At 41.0% G+C, this 27,864-nt stretch overlaps 1 protein-coding gene across 2 annotated transcripts in view; it reads right to left on the bottom strand.

Annotated features, from left to right (window-relative positions):
* Positions 1-27,864, bottom strand: part of adcy8 (adenylate cyclase 8 (brain)) — a 176,530-nt gene that overhangs the window by 54,732 nt on the left and 93,934 nt on the right. For both annotated transcript variants that reach the window (XM_061920711.1, XM_061920712.1), the window contains exons 3-7: positions 26,022-26,152; positions 25,678-25,789; positions 24,261-24,388; positions 21,372-21,530; positions 21,044-21,314 (exon numbers count right to left, since the gene is read on the bottom strand). In XM_061920711.1, the coding sequence (XP_061776695.1) occupies positions 21,044-21,314; positions 21,372-21,530; positions 24,261-24,388; positions 25,678-25,789; positions 26,022-26,152 (801 nt within the window). The remainder of the gene's footprint in view (positions 1-21,043; positions 21,315-21,371; positions 21,531-24,260; positions 24,389-25,677; positions 25,790-26,021; positions 26,153-27,864) is intronic.

Genomic DNA, 27,864 nt, shown 5'->3' with positions numbered 1-27,864 from the left:
TAGGGCTTGCTCTCCTGGGGGTTCTTCAGACCACCAAGCACCGACATGAGAGCCTGTTTCAGGGTTACAATATTTTTTTATTTTTCAATAAGTCTCTCAGTTGGTTTCCAGCAATTGTCTTTTTCTTTCGTTCTCGCGCGCGCTCTAGCTCCAGCTCCAACCCCGTCTCTACTCCTGGCTGCTGCTTATAAACAAAGCGACAGGGGATGAGATAACAAGGTCCTGGTGGGCCATCTACGCACGTTTCGCTGATTTCGGGGCTGGTCCTGGCAACACCCTGCTTCGCTGCAGGCCCGCAGTCCACCCCCCCCCCCCCCCACACACACAGTTAGCTTCAGAATAACAATGTTATTACAAAGAATAAGAGACCTGTTTTACTCTATGTTGGTCTTACTTAACAATGCACACGTTTAGTTGTGTTCAGTGCTAAAAAATATTTTATGGCTCTTATGGAAATACATTTTAAAATATTTGGATTCTTGGCTCTCGCAGCCAAAAAAGTTCCAGACCCCTGCCTTAAAGTATGATTCACATACAGAATTTTGCATCCTTCTATATATATGTGATTTGGAGTTGCAGACAACTTCATTATGGCTAAATAGCAGTTTTCAGTAATGTCACAGAAGATACAGGATTTGCTTTAACATTTAAGTGGTGAAACTTCCTATAAGAGGACAGCTGTAGTGCTGTATTCTGAGGATCATGTCATATTTAATTTGAACTTTTTTTTTAATTTTTTTTTTATAAATGGTCCTCAGTATACATACACTCATGCACATAATCACGTTTCATCAAACATATGATAACATTGTTGCCTTAGGGGGAACTGGGTAACACATGGCACACTGACAAAGCTTAACCTATTGTTACTATAACAATCTAAAAGGTTAATATAGGTTGCTTCTCTCTCTTCCCCTCCACCTTTCAGTATTCCTTTTTTTTTTTTAAATCTCTAGTTATCATTATGTATATGTATTGTTGCATTTTAACAACTGTATTGTTGATAATACAGGGAAATTACTGGTATTGTTCATTATCAATAGTGCTATTTCTATTGGTATTTGTAATGCTCCAGTTGTAGTGTAAAAATGCTCATTGTCATTTCTGTATTAATATTTATTTCACTAACTGTTTCTTAGTTATCACTTTCTCCATCATTTGTACATATCGTATGTGCTGGTGTTGTTCAATTGTTGTTGTTGTTATTGTTGTGTTTGCTGTTGATGTTTTTGTCTCTCTGTCTAATCCCCCTCTTGTCCCCACAATTTCCCCCTCTGTCTTCCTTTTTTTTCTCTTTCTATCCCCTCCTGCTCCGGCCTGGCTGCACCCAAAGATAATATAAATACATTTAATAATGTCAAATTTAAATAAGGCAACAAGAGAAGTATCCTACACTTCTCTTTTGTAAAGTAAATCTGAACAGCTGATATGGGCATCTACATCAACTATATGATTTGCCTGAGAAGCTGGACAGGACAAAAAAAAAAAAAAAAACGTCCTTAGTAGTCACGTACAAATTTGTGTAAATTATGCTGTGGAGAGGCAAAGGCGGCAGTCCGACAGCGAGGCAGGGCACACCGTAGCCCGCTGCAAGATGGCGGCGAGGAGGCGTGGCCCGGCAGCGACGCCGCAATCGTGATCAGGTGGGCGGGTCGCCCACCTGGGCACAAATAAATAATCCTCTCGCACTCTGTAAAAAGGCGACAGCCGGAAACGTGGGGGAGAGAGACGGAGAAAGAAGACAGACCCAACAGGAGGCGAATGCAGAGCGAGAGCGAAACGACAAAAGGGAAACGATGACGTGCTGCTGAAGAGCAGACGGCGGAGCGAGCAGCAGAGGGAGGCGCAGCTGAATAGCGACCCGACCAGAGACCCGACCAGAGACGGCGTCTTTATTGATAGAATAAAGAAGTCTAAACCTGCCCGCAGCTATGTCATTCCTTGGTGGTCCTTGGAAACTGGACAGTGCGAGTCTGTCACATAATCAAAATTATTTAAATGTGATCCCCATGAACCATATTAACTATTTTCCCCCATGGTCCCTACTAAGAATGATCAGCACATTACTTCATCAATCCAGAGATTTAAAGATGTGTATGAGCTAACTGGGCAGTGGCTATTTTACAAATTGTTTTGTTTTATGCCTCCACAAGGTGTAGAAAGGGTGGTCCCCACAAGTGATGATCAAAAACTTGGTCCCCATTCCATATGATAACCAGTATATGTGTGTTTGTCTGAGAAACTTTCACTTTGCATCACACTGAAAAAAAAAGCCTCGTTCGTCAAAAAGAACATCTTTGTTCTGGACCACAATAAACCATGTGACCTCTATGTCAGAGTGGAGGCCCCACAATTAAATGTGGAAAGAGCGCCAAACACTCGAAGTGCGGCCGCTCTTCAGCCTCTTCACCACAGCGCCGAGTGGCCCTCATTGTTGACACAAGACACACGTGCATGTGAGTGGAGCGTGTCAGTGTCCAAAGTGTGTCACAAGCCTCAGATTGGACCATTGTCCAGGTGAAGTGAAGTGAATTATATTTATATAGCGCTTTTCTCTAGTGACTCAAAGCGCTTTTACAAACCCCGTTTCCATATGATTTGGGAAATTGTGTTCGATGGAAATATAAACGGAATACAATTATTTGCAAATCCTTTTCAACCCATATTCAATTGAATGCACTACAAAGACAAGATATTTGATGTTCAAACTCATAAACTTAATTTTTTTTTGCAAATAATAATTAACTTAGAATTTCATGGTTGCAACACTTGCCAAAGTAGTTGGGAAAGGGCATGTTCACCACTGTGTTACATAACATTTCTTTTAACAATACTCAATAAACATTTGGGAACTGAGGAAGCTAATTGTTGAAGCTTTGAATGTGGAATTCTTTCCCATTCTTGTTTTATGTAGAGCTTTTCGTTCAACAGTCCGACGTCTCCGCTTTCATAATGCGCCACACATTTTCGATGGGAGACAGGTCTGGACTGTAGGCGGGCCAGGAAAGTACCCGCACTCTTTTTTTACAAAGCCACGCTGTTGTAACACATGCTGAATGTGGCTTGGCATTGTCTTGCTGAAATAAGCAGGGGCGTCCATGAAAAAGACGGCGCTTAGACGGCAGAATATGTTTGTCCAAAACCTGTATGTACCTTTCAGCATTAATGGTGCCTTCACAGATGTGTAAGTTACCCATGCCTTGGGCACTAATGCACCCTCATACCATCACAGATGCTGGCTTTTGAACTTTGTGTCGATAACAGTCTGGAAGGTTCGCTTTCCCTTTGATTCGGATGACACGATGTCGAATATTTCCAAAAACAATTTGATATGTGGACTCGTCAGACCACAGAACACTTTTCCACTTTGCATCAGTACATCTTAGATGATCTCCGGCCCAGAGAAGCCCGCTGCGTTTCTGGATGTTGTTGATAAATGGCTTTCGCTTTGCATAGTAGAGCTTTAACTTGCACTTACAGATGTAGCGACCAACTGTATTTAGTGACAGTGGTTTTCTGAAGTGTCCCTAAGCCCATGTGGCGATATCCTTCAGAGATTGATGTCGGTTTTGATACAGTGCCGTCTGAGGGATTGAAGGTCAGTCGTTCAATGTTGGTTTCCGGCCATACCACTTACATAGAGTGATTTCTCCAGATTATCTGAACATTTTGATGATATTATGGACCGTAGATGTTGAAATCCCTAAATTTCTTGTAATTGCATTTTGAGAAACGTTGTTCTTAAACTGTTTGACTATTTGCTCACGAGGTTGTGGACCAAGGGGTGTACCTCGCCCCATCCTTTCTCCTGAAAGACTGAGCATTTTTTGGGAAGCTGTTTTTATACCCAATCATGGCACCCACTTGTTCCCAATTAGCCTGCACACCTGTGGGGTGTTCCAAATAAGGGCTTGATGAGCATTCCTTAACTTTATCAGTACTTATTGCCACCTTTCCCAACTTCTTTCTCATGTGTTGCTGGCACCAAATTCTTAAGTTAATGTTTATTTGCAAAACATTTTTTTTTATCAGTTTGAACATCAAATATGTTGTCTTTGTAGCATATTCAACTGAATATGGGTTGAAAAGGATTTGCAAATCATTGTATTCCGTTTATATTTACATCTAACACAATTTCCCAACTCATATGGAAAATGGGTTTGTACATAGTGAAACCCAATATCTAAGTGACATATAAACCAGTGTGGGTGGCACTGGGAGCAGGTTGGTAAAGTGTCTTGCCCAAGGACACAACGGCACTGACTAGGATGGCGGAAGTGGGGATCGAACCTGGAACCCTCAAGTTGCTGGCACGGCCACTCTACCAACCAGGCTATACTGCCCCACGTGCACACACAATTTTTTTTTAACAACACAACGCTGGTGTAAAAAACAAAAACATGCCACACAACAGGTGGCGCCATAATGTAAAAAAACAACATGAAATAAACGTTATAAATATATTTCATTGAAGTTAATAAGTATTTGACGCCTATCAGTCAGCAAGCATTGATTGACATCACAGAGCGATTATGTGTCCATAAAAGACACAAATGAGTACTGTTCCTTTAAGAAAGTACCAGCTCAGTGGCCCTGTGGTTAGAGTGTCCGCCCTGAAATTGGTAGGTCGTGAGTTCAAACCCCGGCCAAGTCACACCAAAGATGATAAAAATGGGACCCTTTAGCACTCAGCATCAAGGGTTGTAATCGGGGGTTAAATCACCAAAAATGATTCCCGGGCGTGGCCACTGATGCTGCTCACTGCTCCCCTCACCTCCCAGGGGGTGAACAAGGGGATGGGTCAATTGCATAGGATAATTTCACCACACCTAGTGTGTGTGTGACTATCAATGGTACTTTAACTTTACTCCTAAGCGTCATGTATTTTGTGAATTAAATATATACATATAAGTAATTAACTGGTATTGAAAACATACATATTAAAAAAAAAAACTATCAAATATCGCAAAAAACATTTTTACGCTTTCATGAGATGGTTTTAGAGACGTTTCAAGTGATAAAGCTTCGCATTTACAGTAAGTATCATCATGTCTCATTAGTCTTGTACATCCATCCATTTTATACCGCTTGTCCCTTTAGGGGTCGCGGGGGGTGCTGGAGCCTATCTCAGCTGAATTCGGGCAGAAGGCGGCGTACACCCTGGACAAGTCGCCACCTCATCCCAGGGCCAACACAGACAGACAGACAACATTCACACTCACATTCACACACTAGGGACCATTTGGTGTTGCCGCAGAGGGAACCCACGCAGTGACGGGGAGAACATGCAAACTCCACACAGAAAGATCCCGAGCCCGGGATTGAACCCAGGACTACTCAGGGCCTTCGTATTGTGAGGCAGACGCACTAACCCCTGCTCCACCATGCCGCCCGGGAACCATTATGTAATTTGTCCTTAAATAGTCTAATAAAAAACCCAAAATGAATGTCACCCATATGTTTAAGAAAATATTTATTTCTTCATTATTAGGATGTCAAAGTGTAGAATATTGTTTTGGTTCACTCTCAAACTTCCCCAAACTTTGCTCTGTCTGCAGCACACATTCATGTGTCAGCCTGACTCTTAGCAACTTTTGTGTTAAAATACATTTTCCCCATAAACATCTGTTCAGTATTTTAACATAAAAGTGTTTGATTGAGAGGCATTAAAAGCCACAAAATGCAACGGGTCCATCAGACCCACAAACGCTGGATGAGTGACAACAATATGAACGTTGTGCGGAAAATCTCTCTGCCAGTTTCTGCATCCTACAGGGATTCTTCTTTTGTGTTTCCGCACCTGCGGTTCCCACACAAGGTTCCAACATTGTTTGTCAACACTGTCTGCTCTCATTTTCTCGCACATTTGACCCTCTGATGTTCTGTGTACCTGTGTATCAATTTCCACACTTCTATTAGCCCCGGGTCCAGTGGACTCAGACATCTTATATGTAATAGAAATGTGTAGGGGTGGGGGAGGTGGGGGGGGTGTATGGTGTGTGGTCATTAAATATGTATTCTGATATATGTTCTTCACAGAAAATTATCCAAAGTCAGTGAGTCTCAGTTTGAAAAATGTATTAATTGTATAACTTTTCTTCTAATAAACAATTAAAACGGGTCCCACAGACCAAAACACCACACAAGGGTTAAGTCTTGATTGCAATCTATTCCATGCCAGAGGGGCAGCAATGCTCAAAGCTCTTTTGCCAAATTAAGTTTGTGCATGAAAAACAGTTAAAACATAAGAATAGTTAGAACGTAATGCATAAGAGCTGTGTTTTTCTTTGTAACAAAGTACACAAGTATGGAGGCATTAAACTTAAAAGAGCTCAATAAATGTTAAGTCAGCCAATGCATGTATCTCAATGAAGATAAGTCTGATTTCATATACACTTGACAGTGGTGGGTGAGACAATGACAGCAAGTAACAAATCTTAGTGCTTAATGAAAACATAGTCCAAGGACTGGAGGCCTTCAAATGAAGCACTAAAATAAAGCATGTATCCATCATCAATTACAGGCAAGATAGTCACTGTCACCAATTTTTTTCTGACCTTACAAGAGAAGCAGTTGTTATTTCTAAAAAATAAACCAAGCTTTACCCTAAGCTTAGAGACCAAGTTGTTAACATGGGCTTCAAATGGAAGCTCCTGGTCGAGAGTACAACCCAGGTACTTGTCATTTAAAACCTGCTCTATAGGGTGTCTTTTTGATGTTACAATACTGGGAATGTTTTTAGGTAGCACACTTGAATGAGAGAAATGCGCTTGCTTTTATCTGTATTTAAAACCAATTTAAGATCAAATAAGATGACATCAAACACACCTTGTAAAAAAAAAACTCAAAAGCCTGAGTGATGGAGGTTGAACAGCATTAATTAATGTTGTTATCTGCATAAAAATGGTACATTGCATTTGACAAATTGTTATAAAGATTATTTATGTGGATAGAAAATAAAATGGGCACCAGCACTGAGCCTTGCGAAACTCCTTTAGTACAGTAATGTCCAGTAAGGAGATGAAGGACTTGAATTGACAGACTGTGGTGTACTGTGTCAAATGCTTTTGATAAATCAATAAAAAGAGTGACACAATATTTCTTCCCGTCAAGAGCGTTGATTAAATCATTTAGGACCTTGAGAGCAGCTGTAATAGTACTATATTGTTTTCTAAAACCATATTGGAACGCAATCAAATACTGTTTGATTCTCAAAAATCCTTTAACTGGTTACTTGAAAAGTTTAACAGATTACTCTTCATTTACAATTGAAGTTAAAAAGTGGCTTTGGAGCAATCAAAGCTGCTCACACGGTCACTAAGATGGGCACTATGTTTGACAGATCAACTTAATGTGTATTATATTCATCCATGACAGTATTTTTGTTGTAAATTGTGAGGTGTGTGTGTTAAAATCATGGTTGTTTTTACAAATGATGACAAATGTGAACAAGAGCATGTATTGTCTTTGTGTGATGATGTAAATGAGATGTGGTTGTATTGTATATTAAGTATGTGTCCATGAAAGGGCATTTTATCACTTTTCTTAACTTGATTATGTGATATGGTATGATTTTATTGTAATAATTATATTGCATGATTTTTGTATCCCTTTAATTTAAGTAGCCAGGGACTGCAGCTGGAAATGAGCTGTTTAGCTACAATCTGGTACAGAACAAATATGTCTTTGAGGTTAATGTTTCTGTGCATTGTCCCTTCAAAGAGGGACTGAACTAAACTGATGATCGTCTCAAACAATTTGGTTAAAATCCATAATTTAGAAATCCGTTTGTAATTATTTATATTTGTGGGTTCACCCCCTTTTAGCAGGGGACAAAAGCCAATTTCCAGATTTTTGGAAGGCTTTTACTTGTCAGACTTAGGTTAAAAATATGTGAGAGAGGCTCAGCAACAAAATTAGCAGCCAATTTTAAGAAAGAATATTCAGTTTGATCAGGTTCTGTTGCTTTACATGTGCCCAGGCTCTTTGGTGCACTGTTTACCTCAGATACTGATACAGGTGTGAACTCAGATGTGCGGTTGCTGGGTCTATTTACAGCCTGCGGTATATTTGGCATTCTAGCATTAGACACACCAACATTTGACAATTGAGCATTCAACGACTCAAACAAGGACCCAGCAGAAATAAAATACTCTGATATAAAACTATTTGATATGGCTGTCTTATCAGACAAAGTACCAGATTGAGTAATCAAAGAACTTGGAAAGTAACTTGTTGTCACATGATTTAGAGAGGTTTTTATGGTTAACCAAAACTTTTTGGGGTCATTTATATATATTTTTTGCATTAATTCAGGTACAAGTCAGACTTGTCTCTCTTAATAAGGCAAGAATATTTATGGCGAGAGCTGAGCCAGTCAATCCCAGTCTTTGTTTTTCGAGCCCTGGCCCAAGCAACGTCTCTCTTTGAGAAGGTTTCTAATTTCAGAGAAAAACCAGGGATTACATCGACCCTTACCTCTGAATTTCCGAAAGGGAGTATGTTTTTTGACTATACGTTGAAATTCAATATAAAAGTATTGTAACATTATCTCTACATCATCAATTAACGCAACTCTGTTCCACTGAACGGCAGGTAAGTGGTATATAAAACCTGGGAGGTAGAAGTTTTTAATATCTCTTTTGCGTGTAATAGTGTTTTTTGATTTTAGAAGCATGCGGTTTCTTAAAGCTGCAATTGTACAATGATCACTCAAGTAACTGACAAACACCCCAGTATCAGTGTGCTTATATGGCGCGTTGCTTCGGATTAGATCAAGCAAGGAACATTTTGATGGGTTTTTAGTATTGGGTCAAGTTGGGGAAGTGATTGAGTTACATTTAGTGAGTTGCATACAGCTTTACGGTTGTCAGAAGAGGAAGTCAACCAATCAAAATTTAAATCACCAACCAAGAGAAGTTCAACAGCATTTAACCCACTCATATATTATGCAAGAGAGGCAGAGGCTTCAGTGGAGGCAGAGGGAGGTCTTTAACACCCTACAATTGCGAGAAGTTGGCCATGCGAGAAGTCAAGCTGCAGGGCAAGGAGTTCAAATTGTTTAGTGATGATAATAAGGTAACAGTAAACACGTTTTTTACATACATGGCCACACCTCCACCTCCACCCTAATTGTCCTCCATTTAAAGGCCTACTGAAATGAGATTTTCTTATTTAAACGGGGATAGCAGGTCCATTCTATGTGTCATACTTGATCATTTGGCGATATTGCCATATTTTTGCTGAAAGGATTTAGTAGAGAACATCGACGATAAAGTTCGCAACTTTTGGTGCTGACAAAAAAGCCTTGCCTTTAACGGAAGTCGCAGACGATGACATCACAAGGGTGAGGGCTCCTCACGTCCTCACATTGTTTATAATGGGAGAATCCGGCCGCAAGAGCTATTCGGACTGAGAAAACGACAATTTCTCCATTAATTTTAGCGAGGATGAAAGATTCGTGGATGATGATGTTGATAGTGAAGGAGATTGCAAATACAAAAAAAGGCATAACATTTTTATTTAAATTTTATTTGATATACCATTGATATTTTTTTAATTATTATTATAATATTTACTTCCAAAGACATGCACCTGGGGATAGGTTGATTGGCAACACTAAATTGGCCCTAGTGTGTGAATGTTGTCTGTCTATCTGTGTTGGCCCTGAGATGAGGTGGCGACTTGTCCAGGGTGTACCCTGCCTTCCGCCCGATTGTAGCTGAGATAGGCGCCAGCGCCCCCCGCGATCCCGAAAGGGAATAAGCGGTAGAAATGGATGGATGGATGATGTTGATAGCGAAGGACTAGAAAAAAAAAAAAGTAAAAAAAAAAAAAAGGCGATTGCATTGGGACGGATTCAGATGTTTTTAGACACATTTACTAGGATAATTCTGGGAAATCCCTTATCTTTCCATTGTGTTGCTAGTGTTTTAGTGAGATTAAATAGTACCTGATAGTTGGAGGGGTGTGTCCACAGGTTTCTTGAGGCCAGTTTCTGAGGGAAGTCATGGCAGATACAAGGACGGCGCAAGCTCAGCTGATATCCGGTGAGAGGTCACTTTTTAACACAATTTTCTCACCGAAACCTGCCGGTTGACAAGTGGTCGGGGACCATGTTCGCTTGACCGCTCTGATCCATAGTAAAGTTTCACCTCCGGGAATTTTAAACAAGGAATCACCATGTGTTTGTGTGGCTAAAGGCTAAAGCTTCCCAACTCCATCTTTCTACTTTAACTTCTCCCTTATTAATTGAACAAATTGCAAAAGATTCATTAACACAATTGTCCAGAATACTGTATAATTGCGCGATGAAAAGAGAAGACTTTTAGCCGCAAATGGTGCTGCGCTAATATTTCCTGACAGTCCGTGACTTCACGCGCACTCATTCCGCAACGTTTTCAACAAGAAACTCCGCGGGAAATTTAAAATTGCACTTTAGTAAACTAAACCGGCCCTATTGGCATGTGTTGCAATGTTAATATTTCATCATTGATATATAAACTATCAGACTGCGTGGTCGATATTAGTGGGTTTCAGTAGGCCTTTAAATTGTAGGTAATCCACGACTTTCATCTCTTATGTGTCCAAGATTGAGAGAGTGAGCCAAGCCTCATTTCATAAGCAGTTTTCCATGAAACAATAAACCCATTATAACATTCAAACACATTGTTTACTGTGCTACTGCTCCGAAAGTAATACTCATTCATTTTTTGTGCTTACCTTAAAGGGGAACATTGTCACCAGACCTATGTAAGCGTCAATATATACCTTGATGTTGCAGAAAAAAGACCATATGTTTTTTTAACCGATTTCCGAACTCTAAAAGGGTGAATTTGGCGATTTAAGCGCCTTTCAATTGTTCGCTGTCGGAGCGATGACCTTTCACCCGTGACGTTACAACAGGAAGCAATTCGCGATTTTCTCAAACACATTACACACACCAAGTCAAATCAGCTGTTATTTTCCGTTTTTTCGACTGTTTTCCGTACGTTGGAGACATCATGCCTCGTCGGTGTGTTGTCTGACGATGTAACAACACGATCAGGGACGGACCTTTGAGACACTAGTGATTTAGGGCTATATAAGTAAACATTGATTGATTGATTGATTCAAGTTGAGTTACGTGGAGTGTGCTAATCAGACATATCAATGGTCACGGCATGCTAATCGATGTTAACATGCTATTTAGGCTAGCTGTATGTAAAGATTGCATCATAATGCCTCATTTGTAGCTATATTTGCATCCAGCCTTTCCCTCCACCCACATTAATGCCAAACAAACACATACCAATCGACGGATTCAAGTTGCACCAGTGGTCAAAAGATGCGAAAGTCCCTCGTTTGTTTTGTTCTGTCGTAGAATTGCTACCAACGATAGTGAGGCTACGACAGAGATGTGTGGATATCCTGCGACACTCAAAGCAGATGCATTTCCAACGATAAAGTCAACGAAATCAAAAAGGTGAGTTTTGTAGATGTTATTGACTTATGTGCTAATCAGACATATTTGCGCACAGCATGACTGCAAGCTAATCGATGCTAACATGCAATTTAGGTTAGCTATATGTACATATTGCATCATTATGCCTCATTTGTAGCTATATTTGCATCCAGCCTTTCCCTCCACCCACATTTAATGCCAAACAAACACATACCAATCAACGGATTCAAGTTGCACCAGTGGTCAAAAGATGCAATTGTTGGTTAGAAGGCGATCGCCGAATTTGTCCTCGTTGCCGTTGTCTGTCGTGATATGGCTCAATAGCTTCAGTTTCTTCTTCAATTCCGTTTTCGCTATCTGCCTCCACACTCCAACCATCCATTTCAATACATGCGTAATCTGTTGAATCGCTTAAACCGCTGAAATCTGAGTCTGAATCCGAGCTAATGTCGCTATATCTTTCTGTTCTATCCGCCATGTTTGTTTGTATTGGCATCACGCAGTGACATCACAGGAAAATGGACGGGTGGATATAGTGACGGTGAAAATGAGGCACTTTGAAGCAGTTTTTCGGGATATTGCGTAATGGGTAAAATTTTGAAAAAAACTTCGAAAAATAAAATAAGCCACTGGGAACTGATTTTTATTGGTTTTAACCCTTCTGAAATTGTGATAATGTTCCCCTTTAAACTAAAAGTAAACAGACAACAGGCTTTTTTCCAAAATACTGTATGTGGTTTGTTGCTCACAGATAACTTGGCTAAAATCCTACTAAATGCTATGTGTGAAACCAGTCTGCACTACAGTATACCGCTATTAGTAAAGTCCCACGATACTAATGAATCATTTTCGGTACTATACGGTCTCTGAAACGTACCGGTCCTGCACCCTCAAAGTCACGTCGTGACATTGCTGGTTATGAGAAGACGAGCATGTTCGGCGGCACACAATCAGGGAGTACTTACAAGCAGACACAGTGTGTTGACAGAAAAGGGAGAACGGACGCATTTTGGTCTAAAAACTAACGATAAAGGTGACATTTTAACACTGAACTACCCTCAGAAAGAGGAGCTTCAAGACATGTCTCGCTAGCTAGCAGCAAACATCCATCCGCCGTCTGCAGTGTTTTAGCTACTTCTAAATCACTAATCCTGGTTTCCATGGGGACAAATAAAGTGTCATCCCTGCAGGACGAGGAATAGCTAAACATGCTTCACTACACACCGTAGCTCACCGACGTCAAAATGTAAACAAACGCTATTGGTGAATGTACACCTAACATCCACTGTGATGATATCAAGTAGAGGCACGTATCTGGTCAATACTACTATGACTACATCAATATGTTTTGGCGTCACAACATTTTCTTTCGTTTTAAAAAAATGTATATTATGTTTATTAACTCAGGAAACATGTCCCTGCACACAGGAGACTTTGAATATGACCAATGTATAATCCTGTAACTACTTGGTATCGGATTGATACCCAAATTTGTGGTATCATCCAAAACTAATGTAAAGTATCAAACAACATAAGAATAAGTGATTATCAAATTTTAACAGAAGTGTAGATAGAACATGTTAAAACAGAAAGTAAGCAGATATTAACAGTAAAAGACCAAGTATATTAATGATTAATTTTCTACTACTTGTCCCCCATAATGTTGACAAAATAATAGAACGATAAATGATACAAAATGTTACCGCATACGTCAGCAGACTAATTAGGAGCCATTGTTTGTTTACTTACTACTAAAAGACAAGTTTTCCAGTATGTCCACTATTTTATTTAAGGTTTAACTTCAATGAGAAAAATGTTTAATGTACGCTAAGATTTTTTGTTAAAATAAAGCCAATAATAAAATTTTTGTGTGGTGCCCTTTATTTAGAAAAGTACCGAAAAGCATCAAAATAATTTCAGTACTGGTACCAAAATATTGGTATCGTTACAACACCCATGGCAGCTAAAACACAAACCCAGGGGTGATGAATACAAAATCGAGGTAGTCAAACTAACAGAAAAAAAACATGATCCAGGCAATGGATCATAACATCCATCCATCCATTTCCTACCGCTTATTACCTTTGGGACCGCGGGGGGCGCTGGTGCCCATCTCAGCTACAATCGGGCAGAAGGCGATGTGCACCCTGGACAAGTCGCCACCTCATCGCAGGGCCAACACAGATAGACCGAGAACATCCACACTCACATTCACACACTAGGGCCAATTTAGTGTTGCCAATCAACTTATCCCCAGGTGCATGTCTTTGGAAGTGGGAGGAAGCCGGAGTACCCGGAGGGAACCCACACAGTCACGGGGAGGACATGCAAACTCAACACAGAAAGATCCCGAGCCCGGGATTGAACCCCGACTACTCAGGACCTTCATATTGTGAGGCAGACGCACTAACGCCTCTGCCTGGATCATAACAATCCAGGCTATATGCTGTCTCTTTATTAGCTACATAACCCGTCTTCCTTCAGCTTTGCTTTCTTTCTGGAAATGAACAAAAATCTCACAAAATCGTTTCCGAACTCTAAAAGGGTGAATTTGGCGATTTAAACGCCTTTCAATTGTTCGCTGTCGGAGCAATGACCTTTCACCCGTGACGTTACAAAGGGAAGCATTCCGCCATTTTCTCAAACACATTACACACACCAAGTCAAATCAGCTCGGTTATTTTCCGTTTTTTCGACTTTTTTCCGTACCTTGGAGACATTATGCCTTGTCGGTGTGTTGTCGGAGGGTGTAACAACACGATCAGGGACGGATTCAAGTTGACTTACGTGGAGTGTGCATCGATTAGCACAGCATGCTAATCGATGCTAACATGCTATGTAGGCTAGCTGTATGTACATATTGCATCATGCCTCATTTGTAGCTATATTTGCATCCAGCCTTTCCCTCGACCCACATTTAATGCCAAACAAACACATAACAATCGACGGATTCAAGTTTCACCATTTATAAAAGATGCGAAAGTCCCTCGTTTGTTCTGCACATTTTACCGACGATAGCTATGCTACGACAGAGATGTGTGGATATCCTGCGACACTCAAAGCAGATGCATTTCCAACGATAAAGTCAACAAAATCACAAAAGTGAGTTTTGTTGAAGTTATTGACTTGTGCTAATCAGACATATTTGCGCACGACATGACTGCCAGCTAATCGATGCTAACATGCTATTTAGGCTAGCTGTATGTACATTTGTAGCTATATTTGCATCCAGCCTTTCCCTCCACCCACATTTAATGCCAAACAAACACTTACCAATCGACAGATTTAAGTTGCTCCAGTGGTCAAAAAATGCAATTGTGGTTAGAAGGCGATCGCCGTATTCGTCCGCGTTGCCTTTGTCGGTGGTGATATGGCTCAATAGCTTCACTTTCTTTTTCAATTTCGTTTTTGCTATCTGCCTCCACACTCCGACCATCCGTTTCAATACATGCGTAATATGTTGAATCGCTTAAGCCGCTGAAATCCGAGTATGTTTCCGAGCTAATGTCGCTATATCTTTCTGTTCTATATGCTTTGTTTGTATTGGCGTCACTATGTGACGTCACAGGAAAATGGACGTCTGGACTTACAGATAGCGAAAAACCGGCACTTTAAAGCCTTTTTTCAGGATATTCCATGATGGGTAAAATTTTGGAAAAAACTTTGAAAAATAAAATAAGCCACTGGGAACTGATTTTTATTGGTTTTAACCCTTCTGAAATTGTGATACTGTTCCCCTGTAAATAACATACAAAAACACTTAAGCACAACGTCTTGAATCCATCCATGTAAAAAAGCGTTTCAGAGTCCAGCAATACGCACAATGCAATGCGTTTCCATGTCACATTTTCAAGCCCTATAGGTGATGTTTTGCTCACACGAACGCAGCCCTAAACTGAACAGCGGAACCAGCAAGGAAACATGAAACGGAGCCCCTTCCTCGCCGGGCCGGCTTGCAGCAGCAGTGAGTGGGACTTGTGAGGAAACGCCCGAGCTGCTTTGAGGTGAAAGCGCAGTGACAGTGCAGTGCATCATGGCCGCCAACAGGCACACAGTCAAGCATGAAAGAGGTAAAGACAGGGCCACTCAGCCGGCGCTCAGAGTTGGATCTCAGAGACTCACGGAGCGGCTCGTCTCAGAGGAACAATCTGGTGGGTGTGATTGCAGCAGCCGGTGCTGGCAGAACAACACCAGACTATCTTTACTGCACACCTTTGACTCCATTAGTCTTATTTTCACGGCGAGGTTCACTTCTAACACTACCATACAGTGTGCAAGGAGGCTTCCCACTGAGGCACACACACCTTGTCGTGGATCCAGTGATGCTGAAAACTAAATCAGACCAACATGAATGTAGGACGGCAACCCGCAGGACACAAACCCACCCGAGTGGGAGAGGTTCTGTCGGCAGCGGCGCCGAGCGACAACATGAAAGACACTTTAGAACTCCTTTGAGGACCCTTTCATATGCAACGACACGCCCGCACGCTGACAGGCCGCCATTGTGGCGCCGACAAAGAGAGACACTTTAAGAAATAAAAACGGTTAAATCAAATGTTGTTAATGTGTAACGGAGCCGCACGCGCCGTTTAGGTTAGTCAGAGTTCAGACGCTCAACACGGGGAAAAAACAGCCTAATTGTGCCCTAAAAAGGAACAATGGGCCCCATTCTGCAATAGGTTCCTAACTTTTCTTCTTATCTTTCTTCCTAAGTGATTTCCTAAGAGGAGTCCATTCGAATTCATGACATGTTCTTAAACGCCCAAACTGTTCCCACCTGCTGTTCTTAAAGAGGAAGATTATCACCAGACCTATGTAAGCGTCAATATATACCTTGATGTTGCAGAAAAAAGACCATATGTATTTTTAACCGATTTTCGGACTCTAAAAGGTTGAATTTGGCGATTTAAACGCCTTTCAATTGTTCGCTGTCGGAGCAATGACCTTTCACCCGTGACGTCACAACGTAAAGCAATCTGCCATTTTCTCAAACACATTACACACACCAAGTCAAATCAGCTCTGTTATTTTCCGTTTTTTCGAATTTTTTCCGTACCTTGGAGACATTATGCCTCGTCGGTGTGTTGTCGGAGGGTGTAACATCACGATCAGGGACGGATTCAAGTTGCACCAGTGGCCAAAAGATGCAAAAGTCCCTCGTTTGTTCTGCACACTGTACCGACGACAGCTATGCTACGACAGAGATGGCAAGAATGTGTGGAGTTTTGTTGATGTTATTGACTTATGTGGAGTGTGTTAATCAAACATATTTGGCCACGGCATGACTGCAAGCTAATCGATGCTAACATGCTATTTAGGCTAGCTGTATGTACATATTGCATCATTATGCCTCATTTGTAGCTATATTTGCATCCAGCCTTTCCCTCCACCCACATTTAATGCCAAACAAACACATACCAATCGTTGGGTAGAAGGCGATCACCGAATTCGTTCGCGCTTCCTCCAGTGCCGCTGTCTGTCGTGATATGGCTCATAAGCTTATGTTTCTTCTTTAATTTCGTTTTCGGTACCAGCTTCCACACTCCAACCATCCGTTTCAATACATGCGTAATCTGTTGAATCGCTCATGGCGCTGAAATCCGAGTCTGAATCCGAGCTACTATGCTATACCTTTCTGTGCTATCCGCCGTGTTTGTTTTTGGTGGCTTCACGCAGTGACGTCACAGGACAAAAGATGGGTGGATATAGCGATAGTGTAATTTAGGCACTTTGAAGCAGTTTTTCGGGATATTGCGTGATGGGTAAAGTTTAGAGAAAAACTTCGAAAAATAAAATAAGCCACTGGGAACTGATTTTTATTGGTTAACCCTTCAGAAATTGTGATAATGTTCCCCTTTAAGTTGCTGAAAGCCAAATAGTTTGCGCATGTGTGTCTATCATTATTTGCATACAAACACGACCTTGTTTCCCCAATATGCATATGTAAACACCCTCAATTCTGTAATTTGCAAAGGTAAACGTCCTTAATTCCCCATACAAGGGCACAATTCCGGCGGAAAAGCCGAACATCAGATACACGGAGAAAACACAAACAGAAGAGAAATTTGTATTATCCCATGGGCGAAATTACGGCTGGACGATATATTGATATATTCGATATATCGCGGGTTTGTCTCTGTGCGATATAGAAAATGACTATATCGTGATATTCGAGTATACGTTCTCACGCAGTTGCTTTTAGCTGTGGGCATTATACTACAGGCTCTCATCGCTCTTTCTTGTCTGTCTTTCTCAGAGACAACAAGCGCACATTCTTACATACGTCACATACTGTCACGTCATACGTCACACACGTATACGCCTTTGCGGAGCAGAGAGTTAGCAGCATGGGTAACGTTAGCTGTGGTGCGAATGGTAATATGAGAGAGAGAAGGTGCGAATCTGGTAACAAATGAAGGAAGAATTAATTCCCCCAAAAACAGCAGGGGGTCCATTGTCTGGCGGTGGTTTGGCTTCAAGTAGGAATATGTCGAACAGAAAACCGTAATTTGTCATGTGTGGGGCAAAAGTGTTGCTATTAAAAGTAGCATTACTGCTAATATGTAGCATCATTTGAAAAGTCACCCGCTAGAGAATGAAGAGAGTTAACTTCGCAAATCAACATCTCCATTCGGTGCCACACGTCCACACCATCAAAATGCCGAGGCAAACATTTCCAGATCACTATGAAAAATATAGTGATTTTTTTTTTTGTTGTGATTTCCTTCTCTGCATGAAAGTTTAAAATGAGAATATATTAATGCAGTATGAACAAGAATGTTTTAATGTAGACACATAGAATCGTCATACTGGTGTGAGTATATGTATCAAGTGGTCATTCAAGGCTAAGGCAAAATATCAAGCTATATACCGTGTATCGCGGTATATATGGCCTAAAAAATATTGCGATATTAAAAAAAGGCTGTATCGCCCAGCCCTCGGCGAAATACATAATGTCAAAACGTAAGTTTAAGAAAGGGGGGACAGCTCTCAGTAGCTTTAAAGCGTTCAAATAAATATTCGTCCCTTCGGGCGAATAGGCCGACATGGTCGTGAAATAGGCGTTCCCTCCCCAGGGCACGATCTGCGGCATCTTGCCATCTTGCAGTGTGTGAGTGGTATTTTGAAATGTCTATGTCAGGGGTCGGTAACCTTTTTGGCTGAGAGAGCCATGAAAGCCAAATATTTCAAAATGTATTTCCGTGAGAGCCATATAATATTTTTTAACACTGAATACAACTAAATGCGTTCATTTTCAAGACCAACATTTTAGAACAACAGTATAATAAGTCCTTTATTATTTTTATTAACATTGTTATTCTAAAGCTAAGCAATAATAAATATAATACTTCTTACCATTAATGCGACATCTTGTACAGGTGCGATAGAAAATGGATGGTTGGATTAAAATGCATGAGAATGTTTTAAAATTTCAACGTTATTTTTAACACTGTGATTACCAGCGGAATTTTTCTTTACTTATCCTATTAGGCAATGTCAGCTAAGATTTATTGGAGAGCCAGATACAGTCATCAAAAGAGCCGCATCTGGCTCTAGAGCCATAGGTTCCCTAACCCTGGTCTATGTATTGCTCATTTGGCTATATGTCTGTCTGTCTTATCAATCTTTATCTCTATATCTATGTGTCTATCCATCTATCTATCTATCTATGATATTAATTTAACATTAGACAATAGAAGTAAGGGAACTTGTCACACTTAAGAACAAATAGGCCACCCTAAGAGTGCTTCGGAGCACTTGTAGATTTTGTTCTTACCTACGATCACATCCCAGCTTAGAAAACATTGGTGAATACAAAAATGTCCTTAAATACTTTGTAAGTAACGTTCCCTTTAAGGTACGCGCCTGTGCAATTGCACACTGCTCACGCGTACTCTGCACACGGCAAATCTAGGCCGCGCACAAAATCGAATAAAAAGATATGCGCATAACAGTGTGCACGTCTGCCGTCGCTCACATGTGCGCCACTGAATGCTCAAGGAGTTTTGGCGTTTGCTCACACATATTAAAAAATGGAGGGAAAATTGTTTGTAAGTGGGCCTAAGAACAATATTTGTTTTTAAAGGCCTACTGAAATGAGATGTTCTTATTTAAACGGTGATAGCAGGTCCATTCTATGTGTCATACTTGATCATTTCGGGATATTGCCATATTTTTGCTGAAAGGATTTAGTAAAGAACATCCACGATAAAGTTCGCAACTGTTGGTCGCTAATAAAAAAGCTTTGCCTTTACCGGAAGTCGCAGACGATGACGTCACAAGGGTGAGGGCTCCTCACATCCTCACATTGTTTATAATGGGAGCCTCCAACAAAAAGAGCTATTCGAACCGAGAAAACGACAATTTCACCATTAATTTGAGCGAGGATGAAAGATTTGTGGCTGAGGATATTGATAGCGAAGGACTAGAAAAAATAAAAAAGGCGATTGCATTGTGAGCGATTCAGATGTTTTTAGACACATTTACTAGGATAATTCTGTGAAATCCCTTATCTTTCTATTGTGTTACTAGTGTTTTAGTGAGTTTATATAGTACCTGATAGTCGGAGGGGTGTGTCCGTGGGTGTCTTGAGGACAGACTCTGAGGTAATTAGTCACGGCAGCAGCAACACGACAGAAGTTCCGCTGATCTCCGGTAAGTGGCGACTTTTTTCCACAATTTTCTCACCGAAACCTGCCGGTTGACAAGTGGTCGGGATCCATGTTCGCTTGACCGCTCTGATCCATAGTAAAGCTTCACCTCCGGGAATTTTAAACAACGAAACACTGTGTGTTTGTGTGGCTAAAGGCTAAAGCTTCCCACCTCCATCTTTCTACTTTGACTTCTCCATTATTAATTAAACAAATTGCAAAAGATTCAGCAACACAGATGTCCAGAATACTGTATAATTGCGCGATGAAAAGAGACAACTTTTATCCGCTAGTGGTGCTGGGCTAATATGCCCCCTCCAACTCGAGACGTCACGCGCACGCGTCATCATACGTAACGTTTTCAACAAGAAACTCCGCGGGAAATTTAGAATTGTAATTCAGTAAACTAAAAAGGCCGTATTGGCATGTGTTGCAAAGTTAATATTTCATCATTGATATATAAACTATCAGACTGCGTGGTCGGTAGTAGTGGGTTTCACTAGGCCTTTAAGAACGTTTGCTGAATGGGGCCCAATATCTGGAAACAAGTTCCCAACATGTCTAAAAAGATTCTTTATACCAGCAAAGACATCTTCCTTTTCACCATTATGAAGCTGACACGCTGTCGCCATGTGAGGCTGATTTGATGTTATGACAAAGAAAAGCAGACAAATGAAGATGGCGTGAAGAGGATGCTAAAATGGGCCACAGAACCAGAATCCAGTCATCCTCTCAGACAGGCGGTGTGTTACCACGGCAACATGAAGTCACTCACAGGACAAAAAAACGACATTCCGTCTTAACGTCACCTGCAGCCAGGTAGCGTCTGTCGGCTGTCGGACTGGATAAGTCAGTAGTTTAGCGACAGTGTCGCTACAGTGACACGTTAAGACGGAGGAGTGATGGAGAGCACAGGCGGACATCCCCTCTGGGGGGCACCGGGACTTACGTTCTGCTTGCCCACAATGTTGTCGAAAGGAAGTTCCGGTCTCCAGGACGCCTCGTTGAAGGTGGCGCTGCTGGCCCGGCGGTCCGCGGAGCTGGCCGCCTCCTTCATGATGTCCTCGGGGAGGGTGAGCAGGCTCTCCTCAGGCTGCTTAATGAGGTACGTCTCGATGTTGTGACGGCGCAGGAAGTCGTTGCGGTCCTTGCCGTGTCCCTCCTCCACTTCGTAGTCACTGTTCAGACAGTCTAAAGCTGCTTTGGAAATGTGGATCCGCCTGCGAGGAAAAGGAGGTGAAAATGAAATTTGAATGGTCTGCTGGTCCTTCACTCACCCTGGGATGCCTCCCGACTCCAGCTTGTTGGCGATGTCCACGTCCCAGGACCACACGTCAAACTGCCACTTCCTGAGTCCCAACACGCCACAGAGAACCGAGCCCGAGTGGATCCCGATGCGCATGTCGATGTCGTGTTTCGTACGCGAGCGCACGTATCTGAGGGGTAGGAACATCAGTGATCAAAGTTCATTAAAAGGAGATGAAGCAGATAAAGATGCTGAGATCTTCTTAAAGGGGAACATTATAACAATTTCAGAAGGGTTAAAACCGATAAAAATCAGTTCCCAGTGGCTTATTTTATTTTTCGAAGTTTTTTTTCAAAATTTTACCCATCATGGAATATCCCGAAAAAAGGCTTTAAAGTGCCTGATTTTCACTATCTGTAAATCCACCCGTCCATTTTCCTGTGACGTCACACAGTGACGCCAATACAAACAACATGGCGGATAGAACAGCAAGTTATAGCGACATTAGTTCGGATTCAGACTCAGATTTCAGCGCCGTAAGCGATTCAACAGATTACGCATGTATTGAAACGGATGGTTGGAGTGTGGAGGCAGATAGCGAAAACGAAATTGAAGAAGAAACTGAAGCTATTGAGCGAATAGCTATTGAAGCTATTCGGCGATCGCTTTCTAACCAACGATTGCATCTTTTGTCCACTGGAGCAACTTAAATCCGTCGATTGGTAAGTGTTTGTTTGGCATTAAATGTGGGTGGAGGGAAAGGCTGGATGCAAATATAGCTACAATCGTACATACAGCTAGCCTAAATAGCATGTTAGCATCTATTAAGGCAGTCATGCCGTGACCGAATATGTCTGATTAGCACATAAATCAATAACATCAACAAAACTCACCTTTGTGATTTTGTTGACTTTATCGTTGGAAATGCATCTGCTTTGAGTGTTTCAGGATATCCACACATTCTTGCCATTTCTGCCATGTTAGCATCGATTAGCATGCCGTGCTAATCAATGCACACTCCACGTAAGACAACTTGAATCCGTCCCTGATCGTGTTGTTACACCCTCCGACAACACACCGACGAGGCATGATGTCTCCAAGGTACGGAAAAAAGTCGAAAAAACGGAAAATAACAGAGCTGATTTGACTTGGTGTGTGTAATGTTTGAGAAAATGGCAGATTGCTTCACGTTGTGACGTCACGGGTGAAAGGTCATTGCTCCGACAGCAAACAATTGAAAGGCGTTTAAATCGCCAAATTCACCCTTTTAGAGTCCGAAAATCGGTTAAAAATACATATGGTCTTTTTTCTGCAACATCAAGGTATATATTGACGCTTACATAGGTCTGGTGATAATCTTCCTCTTTAAGAACAGCAGGTGGGAACAGTTTGGGCGTTTAAGAACATGTCATGAATTTGAATGGACTCCTCTTAGGAAATCACTTGGGAAGAAAGATAAGAAGAAAAGTTAGGAACCTATTGCTGAATGGGGCCCATTGTTCCTTTTTAGGGCACAATTAGGCTGTTTTTTCCCCTGTGTTGAGCGTCTGAACTCTGACTAACCTAAACGGCGCATGCGGCTCCGTTACACATTAACAACATTAGCATGCCGTGCTAATCGATGCACACTCCACGTAAGACAACTTGAATCCGTCCCTGATCGTGTTGTTACACCCTCCGACAACACACCGACGAGGCATGATGTCTCCAAGGTACGGAAAAAAGTCGAAAAAACGGAAAATAACAGAGCTGATTTGACTTGGTGTGTGTAATGTTTGAGAAAATGGCAGATAGCTTCACGTTGTGACGTCACGGGTGAAAGGTCATTGCTCCGACAGCAAACAATTGAAAGGCGTTTAAATCGCCAAATTCACCCTTTTAGAGTCCGAAAATCGGTTAAAAATACATATGGTCTTTTTTCTGCAACATCAAGGTATATATTGACGCTTACATAGGTCTGGTGATAATCTTCCTCTTTAAGAACAGCAGGTGGGAACAGTTTGGGCGTTTAAGAACATGTCATGAATTTGAATGGACTCCTCTTAGGAAATCACTTGGGAAGAAAGATAAGAAGAAAAGTTAGGAACCTATTGCTGAATGGGGCCCATTGTTCCTTTTTAGGGCACAATTAGGCTGTTTTTTCCCTGTGTTGAGCGTCTGAACTCTGACTAACCTAAACGGCGCATGCGGCTCCGTTACACATTAACAACATTAGCATGCCGTGCTAATCGATGCACACTCCACGTAAGACAACTTGAATCCGTCCCTGATCGTGTTGTTACACCCTCCGACAACACACCGACGAGGCATGATGTCTCCAAGGTACGGAAAACAGTCGAAAAATCGGAAAATACACAGAGCATAGCTCGGTTGGTAGAGTGGCCGTGCCAGCAACTTGAGGGTTGCACGTTTGATTCCCGCTTGTGCCATCCTAGTTACTGCCGTTGTGTCCTTGGGCAAGACACTTTACCCACCTGCTCCCAGTGCCAACCACACTGGTTTAAATGTAACTTAGATATTGGGTTTCACTATGTAAAGCGCTTTGAGTCATTTGAGAAAAAGCGCTATATAAATATAATTCACACAATTCACAGAGCTGATTTGACTTTTGTGTGTAATGTGTTTGAGAAAATGGTGGATTGCTTCCCATTGTAACGTCACGGGTGAAAGGTCATCGCTCCGACAGCGAACAATTGAAAGGCGTTTAAATCGCCAAATTCACCCTTTTAGAGTTCGGAAATCGGTTAAAAAAACATTTGGTCTTTTTTCTGCAACATCAAGGTATATATTGACGCTTACATAGGTCTGGTGATAATGTTCCCCTTTAACAATTCTTTTTGGGCCAGAAACAAGCAATAAAGAGCATTGTGCCACTGATCCATGGGGAAATTAAACAGCTGTAGCTCCGCCCCCTGCCTACCTGATGGTTTTGATCATGCTGAGGCCCATCTCCACGCAGCAGTGGGCGTGATCCTGCCTGGGCTCAGGTAGGCCCGACACGCAGTAGTAACAATCTCCCAAAATCTTTATTCGCAGACAATGATGCTCCTGCAAGAGACCGTGCACACACATGACCTGTGATTTATTCCAGCATGCACTGCTTCCTGCCTTACACACAAAACTTTAGCACAATAAAGGGAATTTGTTACATTTTACTTTCACATCTTATTTAGTAGGTCATATTTTCACATTACATATTTGGTACATATTAATAGTCACGTCTTTTCTTATGTTTTATTTGTCCCATCTAATTTATTACATCATATTTATTCCATATTATTTTTTGTCTTGATTGTTACATCTTATTTGTTACGCCTTATGTGTTGTCTTGTTTATAACATCTTATTTTTTACACCTGATTTGTTGTCTTGTTTATAATATCTAATGTTTTCAGACCTGACTTGATGTCTTATTTGTTTCATGTTATTTGCCACATCTTATTTTAAAGTGTTTTTTGTTACATCTTATCGTCACATATTTTTTACATATCTTATTTGTTCGATCTTATTTGTTACGTCTACACCTGACTTGATATGTCTTATCTGTTTCATGTTATTTGCTACATCTTATTTTAAAGTGTTTTTTGTTACATCTTATCGTCAAATATTTTTTATCTATCTTATTTGTTCCATCTTATTTGTTATGTCCTAATCACTACATCTTATTTGTAACATCTTATATGTTGTTTTTTTTGTTACATATTATTTTGTCTTATTGTTATGTAATTTGTTACATTTAATGTTACATCTTTTTTTGTTACACTTATGTCCTATTTGTCACATCCTTTTGTGAGGTGTTATGTTTTACACCTTACTGTCACATCTTATATGCTACATCTTATACGTTACATCTAATTTATTGCATTTTATGTTCACAACTTATTTGTTACATCTTGTTTTGAAATATTTCTTCTTACATCTTATTCATTTCATCTTACTTTTACATCCTATTTGTTGCATCTAATTCGTTACATCTTACTTTCACATTTCATTTGTTACGTCTTATCCGTGCAAGAAAAACCACAGCAGATTGAGAGCGATTGACCTCCTGCTTACACTACTGCTTTTTAACAATTTTTTTTCTTCATGAGGTCAACTTTATTACCAGTGTGACTTTGCAGTGGACTACCTTTTCTTAAAGACCCTCACTGAACTCCACTCTGAGTGGGCGGAGCCTGGAAAAAGTGCACGAAGCTGGAGGAATGACATTTAGACTCCATGGGGAATATTTCCGACAACAGCAGAAGCGGACGTTTGCAGTGATCACATGTGACAAACACACACACGCACACACACACACGCGCACGCACGCACGCAGGCAAACACACACACACTCACATGTGCAAGGCGGTCAAAGCGTGCAAAGAGCTCGTTCAACATTCGGACCAGCTCCTGTGCCGACAGCGTGGTGGAGAGGTTTGTGAAACCTTTAACGTCTGCGAAAAGAATGCTGGATAAAACGGGGAAATGTCATTTTTCATGTCGACCACAAGAAGCAAAATAACATTTAACATCGATCTCAACTAGCCAATCACTTGCAAAGACGCCAGCAGAACACTCCTTGTGTAAGTACTGATCACAAGGTAACGTTTACTTGAGCTTGTGATTGAGGTTTGTCACTGAGCTGGTAACTACGCGAACATGTTAACTTCACTAACAGGCATCATGGCGGTCGTCTTCACCTGACATTCTCGTAGCGGTGGATGTAGATTCGATGGAACTGATGCTGGAGGTGCTCATCCTCTACATTGGTCATGTCGTTGATCATTTCCAGAACCACAAACCGTGGCAGGACGGACAGAACCAGCCTCTCCTGTGTGGTTGGAAACAACATAATGTCATCAATAAATTCATTTCACCAACAGTCACACTACGTTTGGCTCTGATGGATTTGTTTTTAAGCTGGTGTCTAGCAGGTCGAGTACAATTGGACTGCATGTTGACTAAGAACAAGAAGAAGAAAAACAAAATGAAGATGAAGAAGTTCTCATCTCCAGTTTCTCTCAGTTTCGGACCAAACTGGATCTTGATTGAACTGGGCAATGACACTCGACCCAACAAGATAACGTACAAATTATCAATCAATCAATCAATGTTTTTTATATAGCCCTAAATCCCAAGCGTCTCAAAGGGCTGCACAAGTTACAATGACATCCGCGGTTCAGCGGCCACATAAGGGCAAAGAAAAACTCACAACCCAGTGGGACGTCGATGAGAATGACTATCAGAAACCATGGAGAGGACCCCTCTAGGGGAGACCGGATACAAAGGACTTTGAGTGGTTCTGACATAATATTGTGAAAGTCCAGTCCATAGTGGAATTAGTATTGTAATGATACCAATATTTTGTTACCGGTACTAAAATTATTTCGGTACTTTTCTAAATAAAGGGCACCAAAAAAATTGCATTATTGGCTTTATTTTAACAAAAAAATCTGAGTGTACATTAAAAACATGTTTCCTATTTCAGTTAAGTCCTTAAATAAAATAGTATACATAATAAACAGCTTGTCTTTTAGTAGTAAATAAGCAAAATAAGGCTCCTAATTGCAGTAACATATTGTGTAGTTTATCATTCTATTATTTTGTCAACATTATGGGGGACAAGTGGTAGAAACTTGATTATTAATTTACTTGTTCATTTACTATAAATATCTGCTCACTTCCTGTTTCAACGTGTTCTATCTACACTTCTGTTAAAATGTAATAATCACTTATTCTTCAGTTGTTTGATACTTTACATTAGTTTTGGATGATGCCACAATTTTGGGTATCAATCCGATACCAAGTAGTTACAGGATCATACATTAGTCATATTCAAAGTTCGTAATATAAATATTGACGTATTCGTAGTCGTATCGACTCGATACGTGCTTGTACTTGATATCGTTACAATGGATGTTAGGTGTAGATCCACCAATGGCCTTCATTTACATTTTGATGCTGGTGAGCTACGGTGTGTAATGAAGCATGTTTAGCTGCTCCTCGTCATGCAGGGATGATACTTGTAAGAAACTTACTTTATTTGTCGCCATGGAGACCAGGATTAGTGATTTAGAAGTACAAATCCCGTTTCCATATGAGTTGGGAAATTGTGTTCGATGTAAATATAAACAGAATACAATGATTTGCAAATCCTTTTCAACCCATATTCAGTTGAATATGCTACAAAGACAAGATATTTGATGTTTAAACTCATAAACTTAATTTTTTGGGGGAAATAATAATTAACTTAGAATTTCATGGCTGCAACATGAGCCAAAGTAGTTGGCAAAAGGCCTGGTCACCACTGTGTTGCATCACCTTTTCTTTTAACAACACTCAATAAACGTTTGGGAATTGAGGAAACTAATTGTTGAAGCTTTGAAAGTGGAATTCTTTCTCATTTTTGTTTTATGTAAAGCTTCAGTTGTTCAACAGTCCGGGGTCTCCGCTGTCGTATTTTACGCTTCATAATGCGGCACACATTTTCCATGGGAGACAGGTCTGGACTGCAGGCGGGCCAGGAAAGTACCCGCACTCTAC

This window comes from Nerophis ophidion, linkage group LG14, assembly GCF_033978795.1.
Source record: "Nerophis ophidion isolate RoL-2023_Sa linkage group LG14, RoL_Noph_v1.0, whole genome shotgun sequence".
In the NCBI taxonomy this organism is placed as follows: Eukaryota; Metazoa; Chordata; class Actinopteri; order Syngnathiformes; family Syngnathidae; genus Nerophis; species Nerophis ophidion.
The sequence above is the reverse complement of the archived record's forward strand: the minus strand, read 5'-3'. Positions and strand labels throughout refer to the sequence as shown.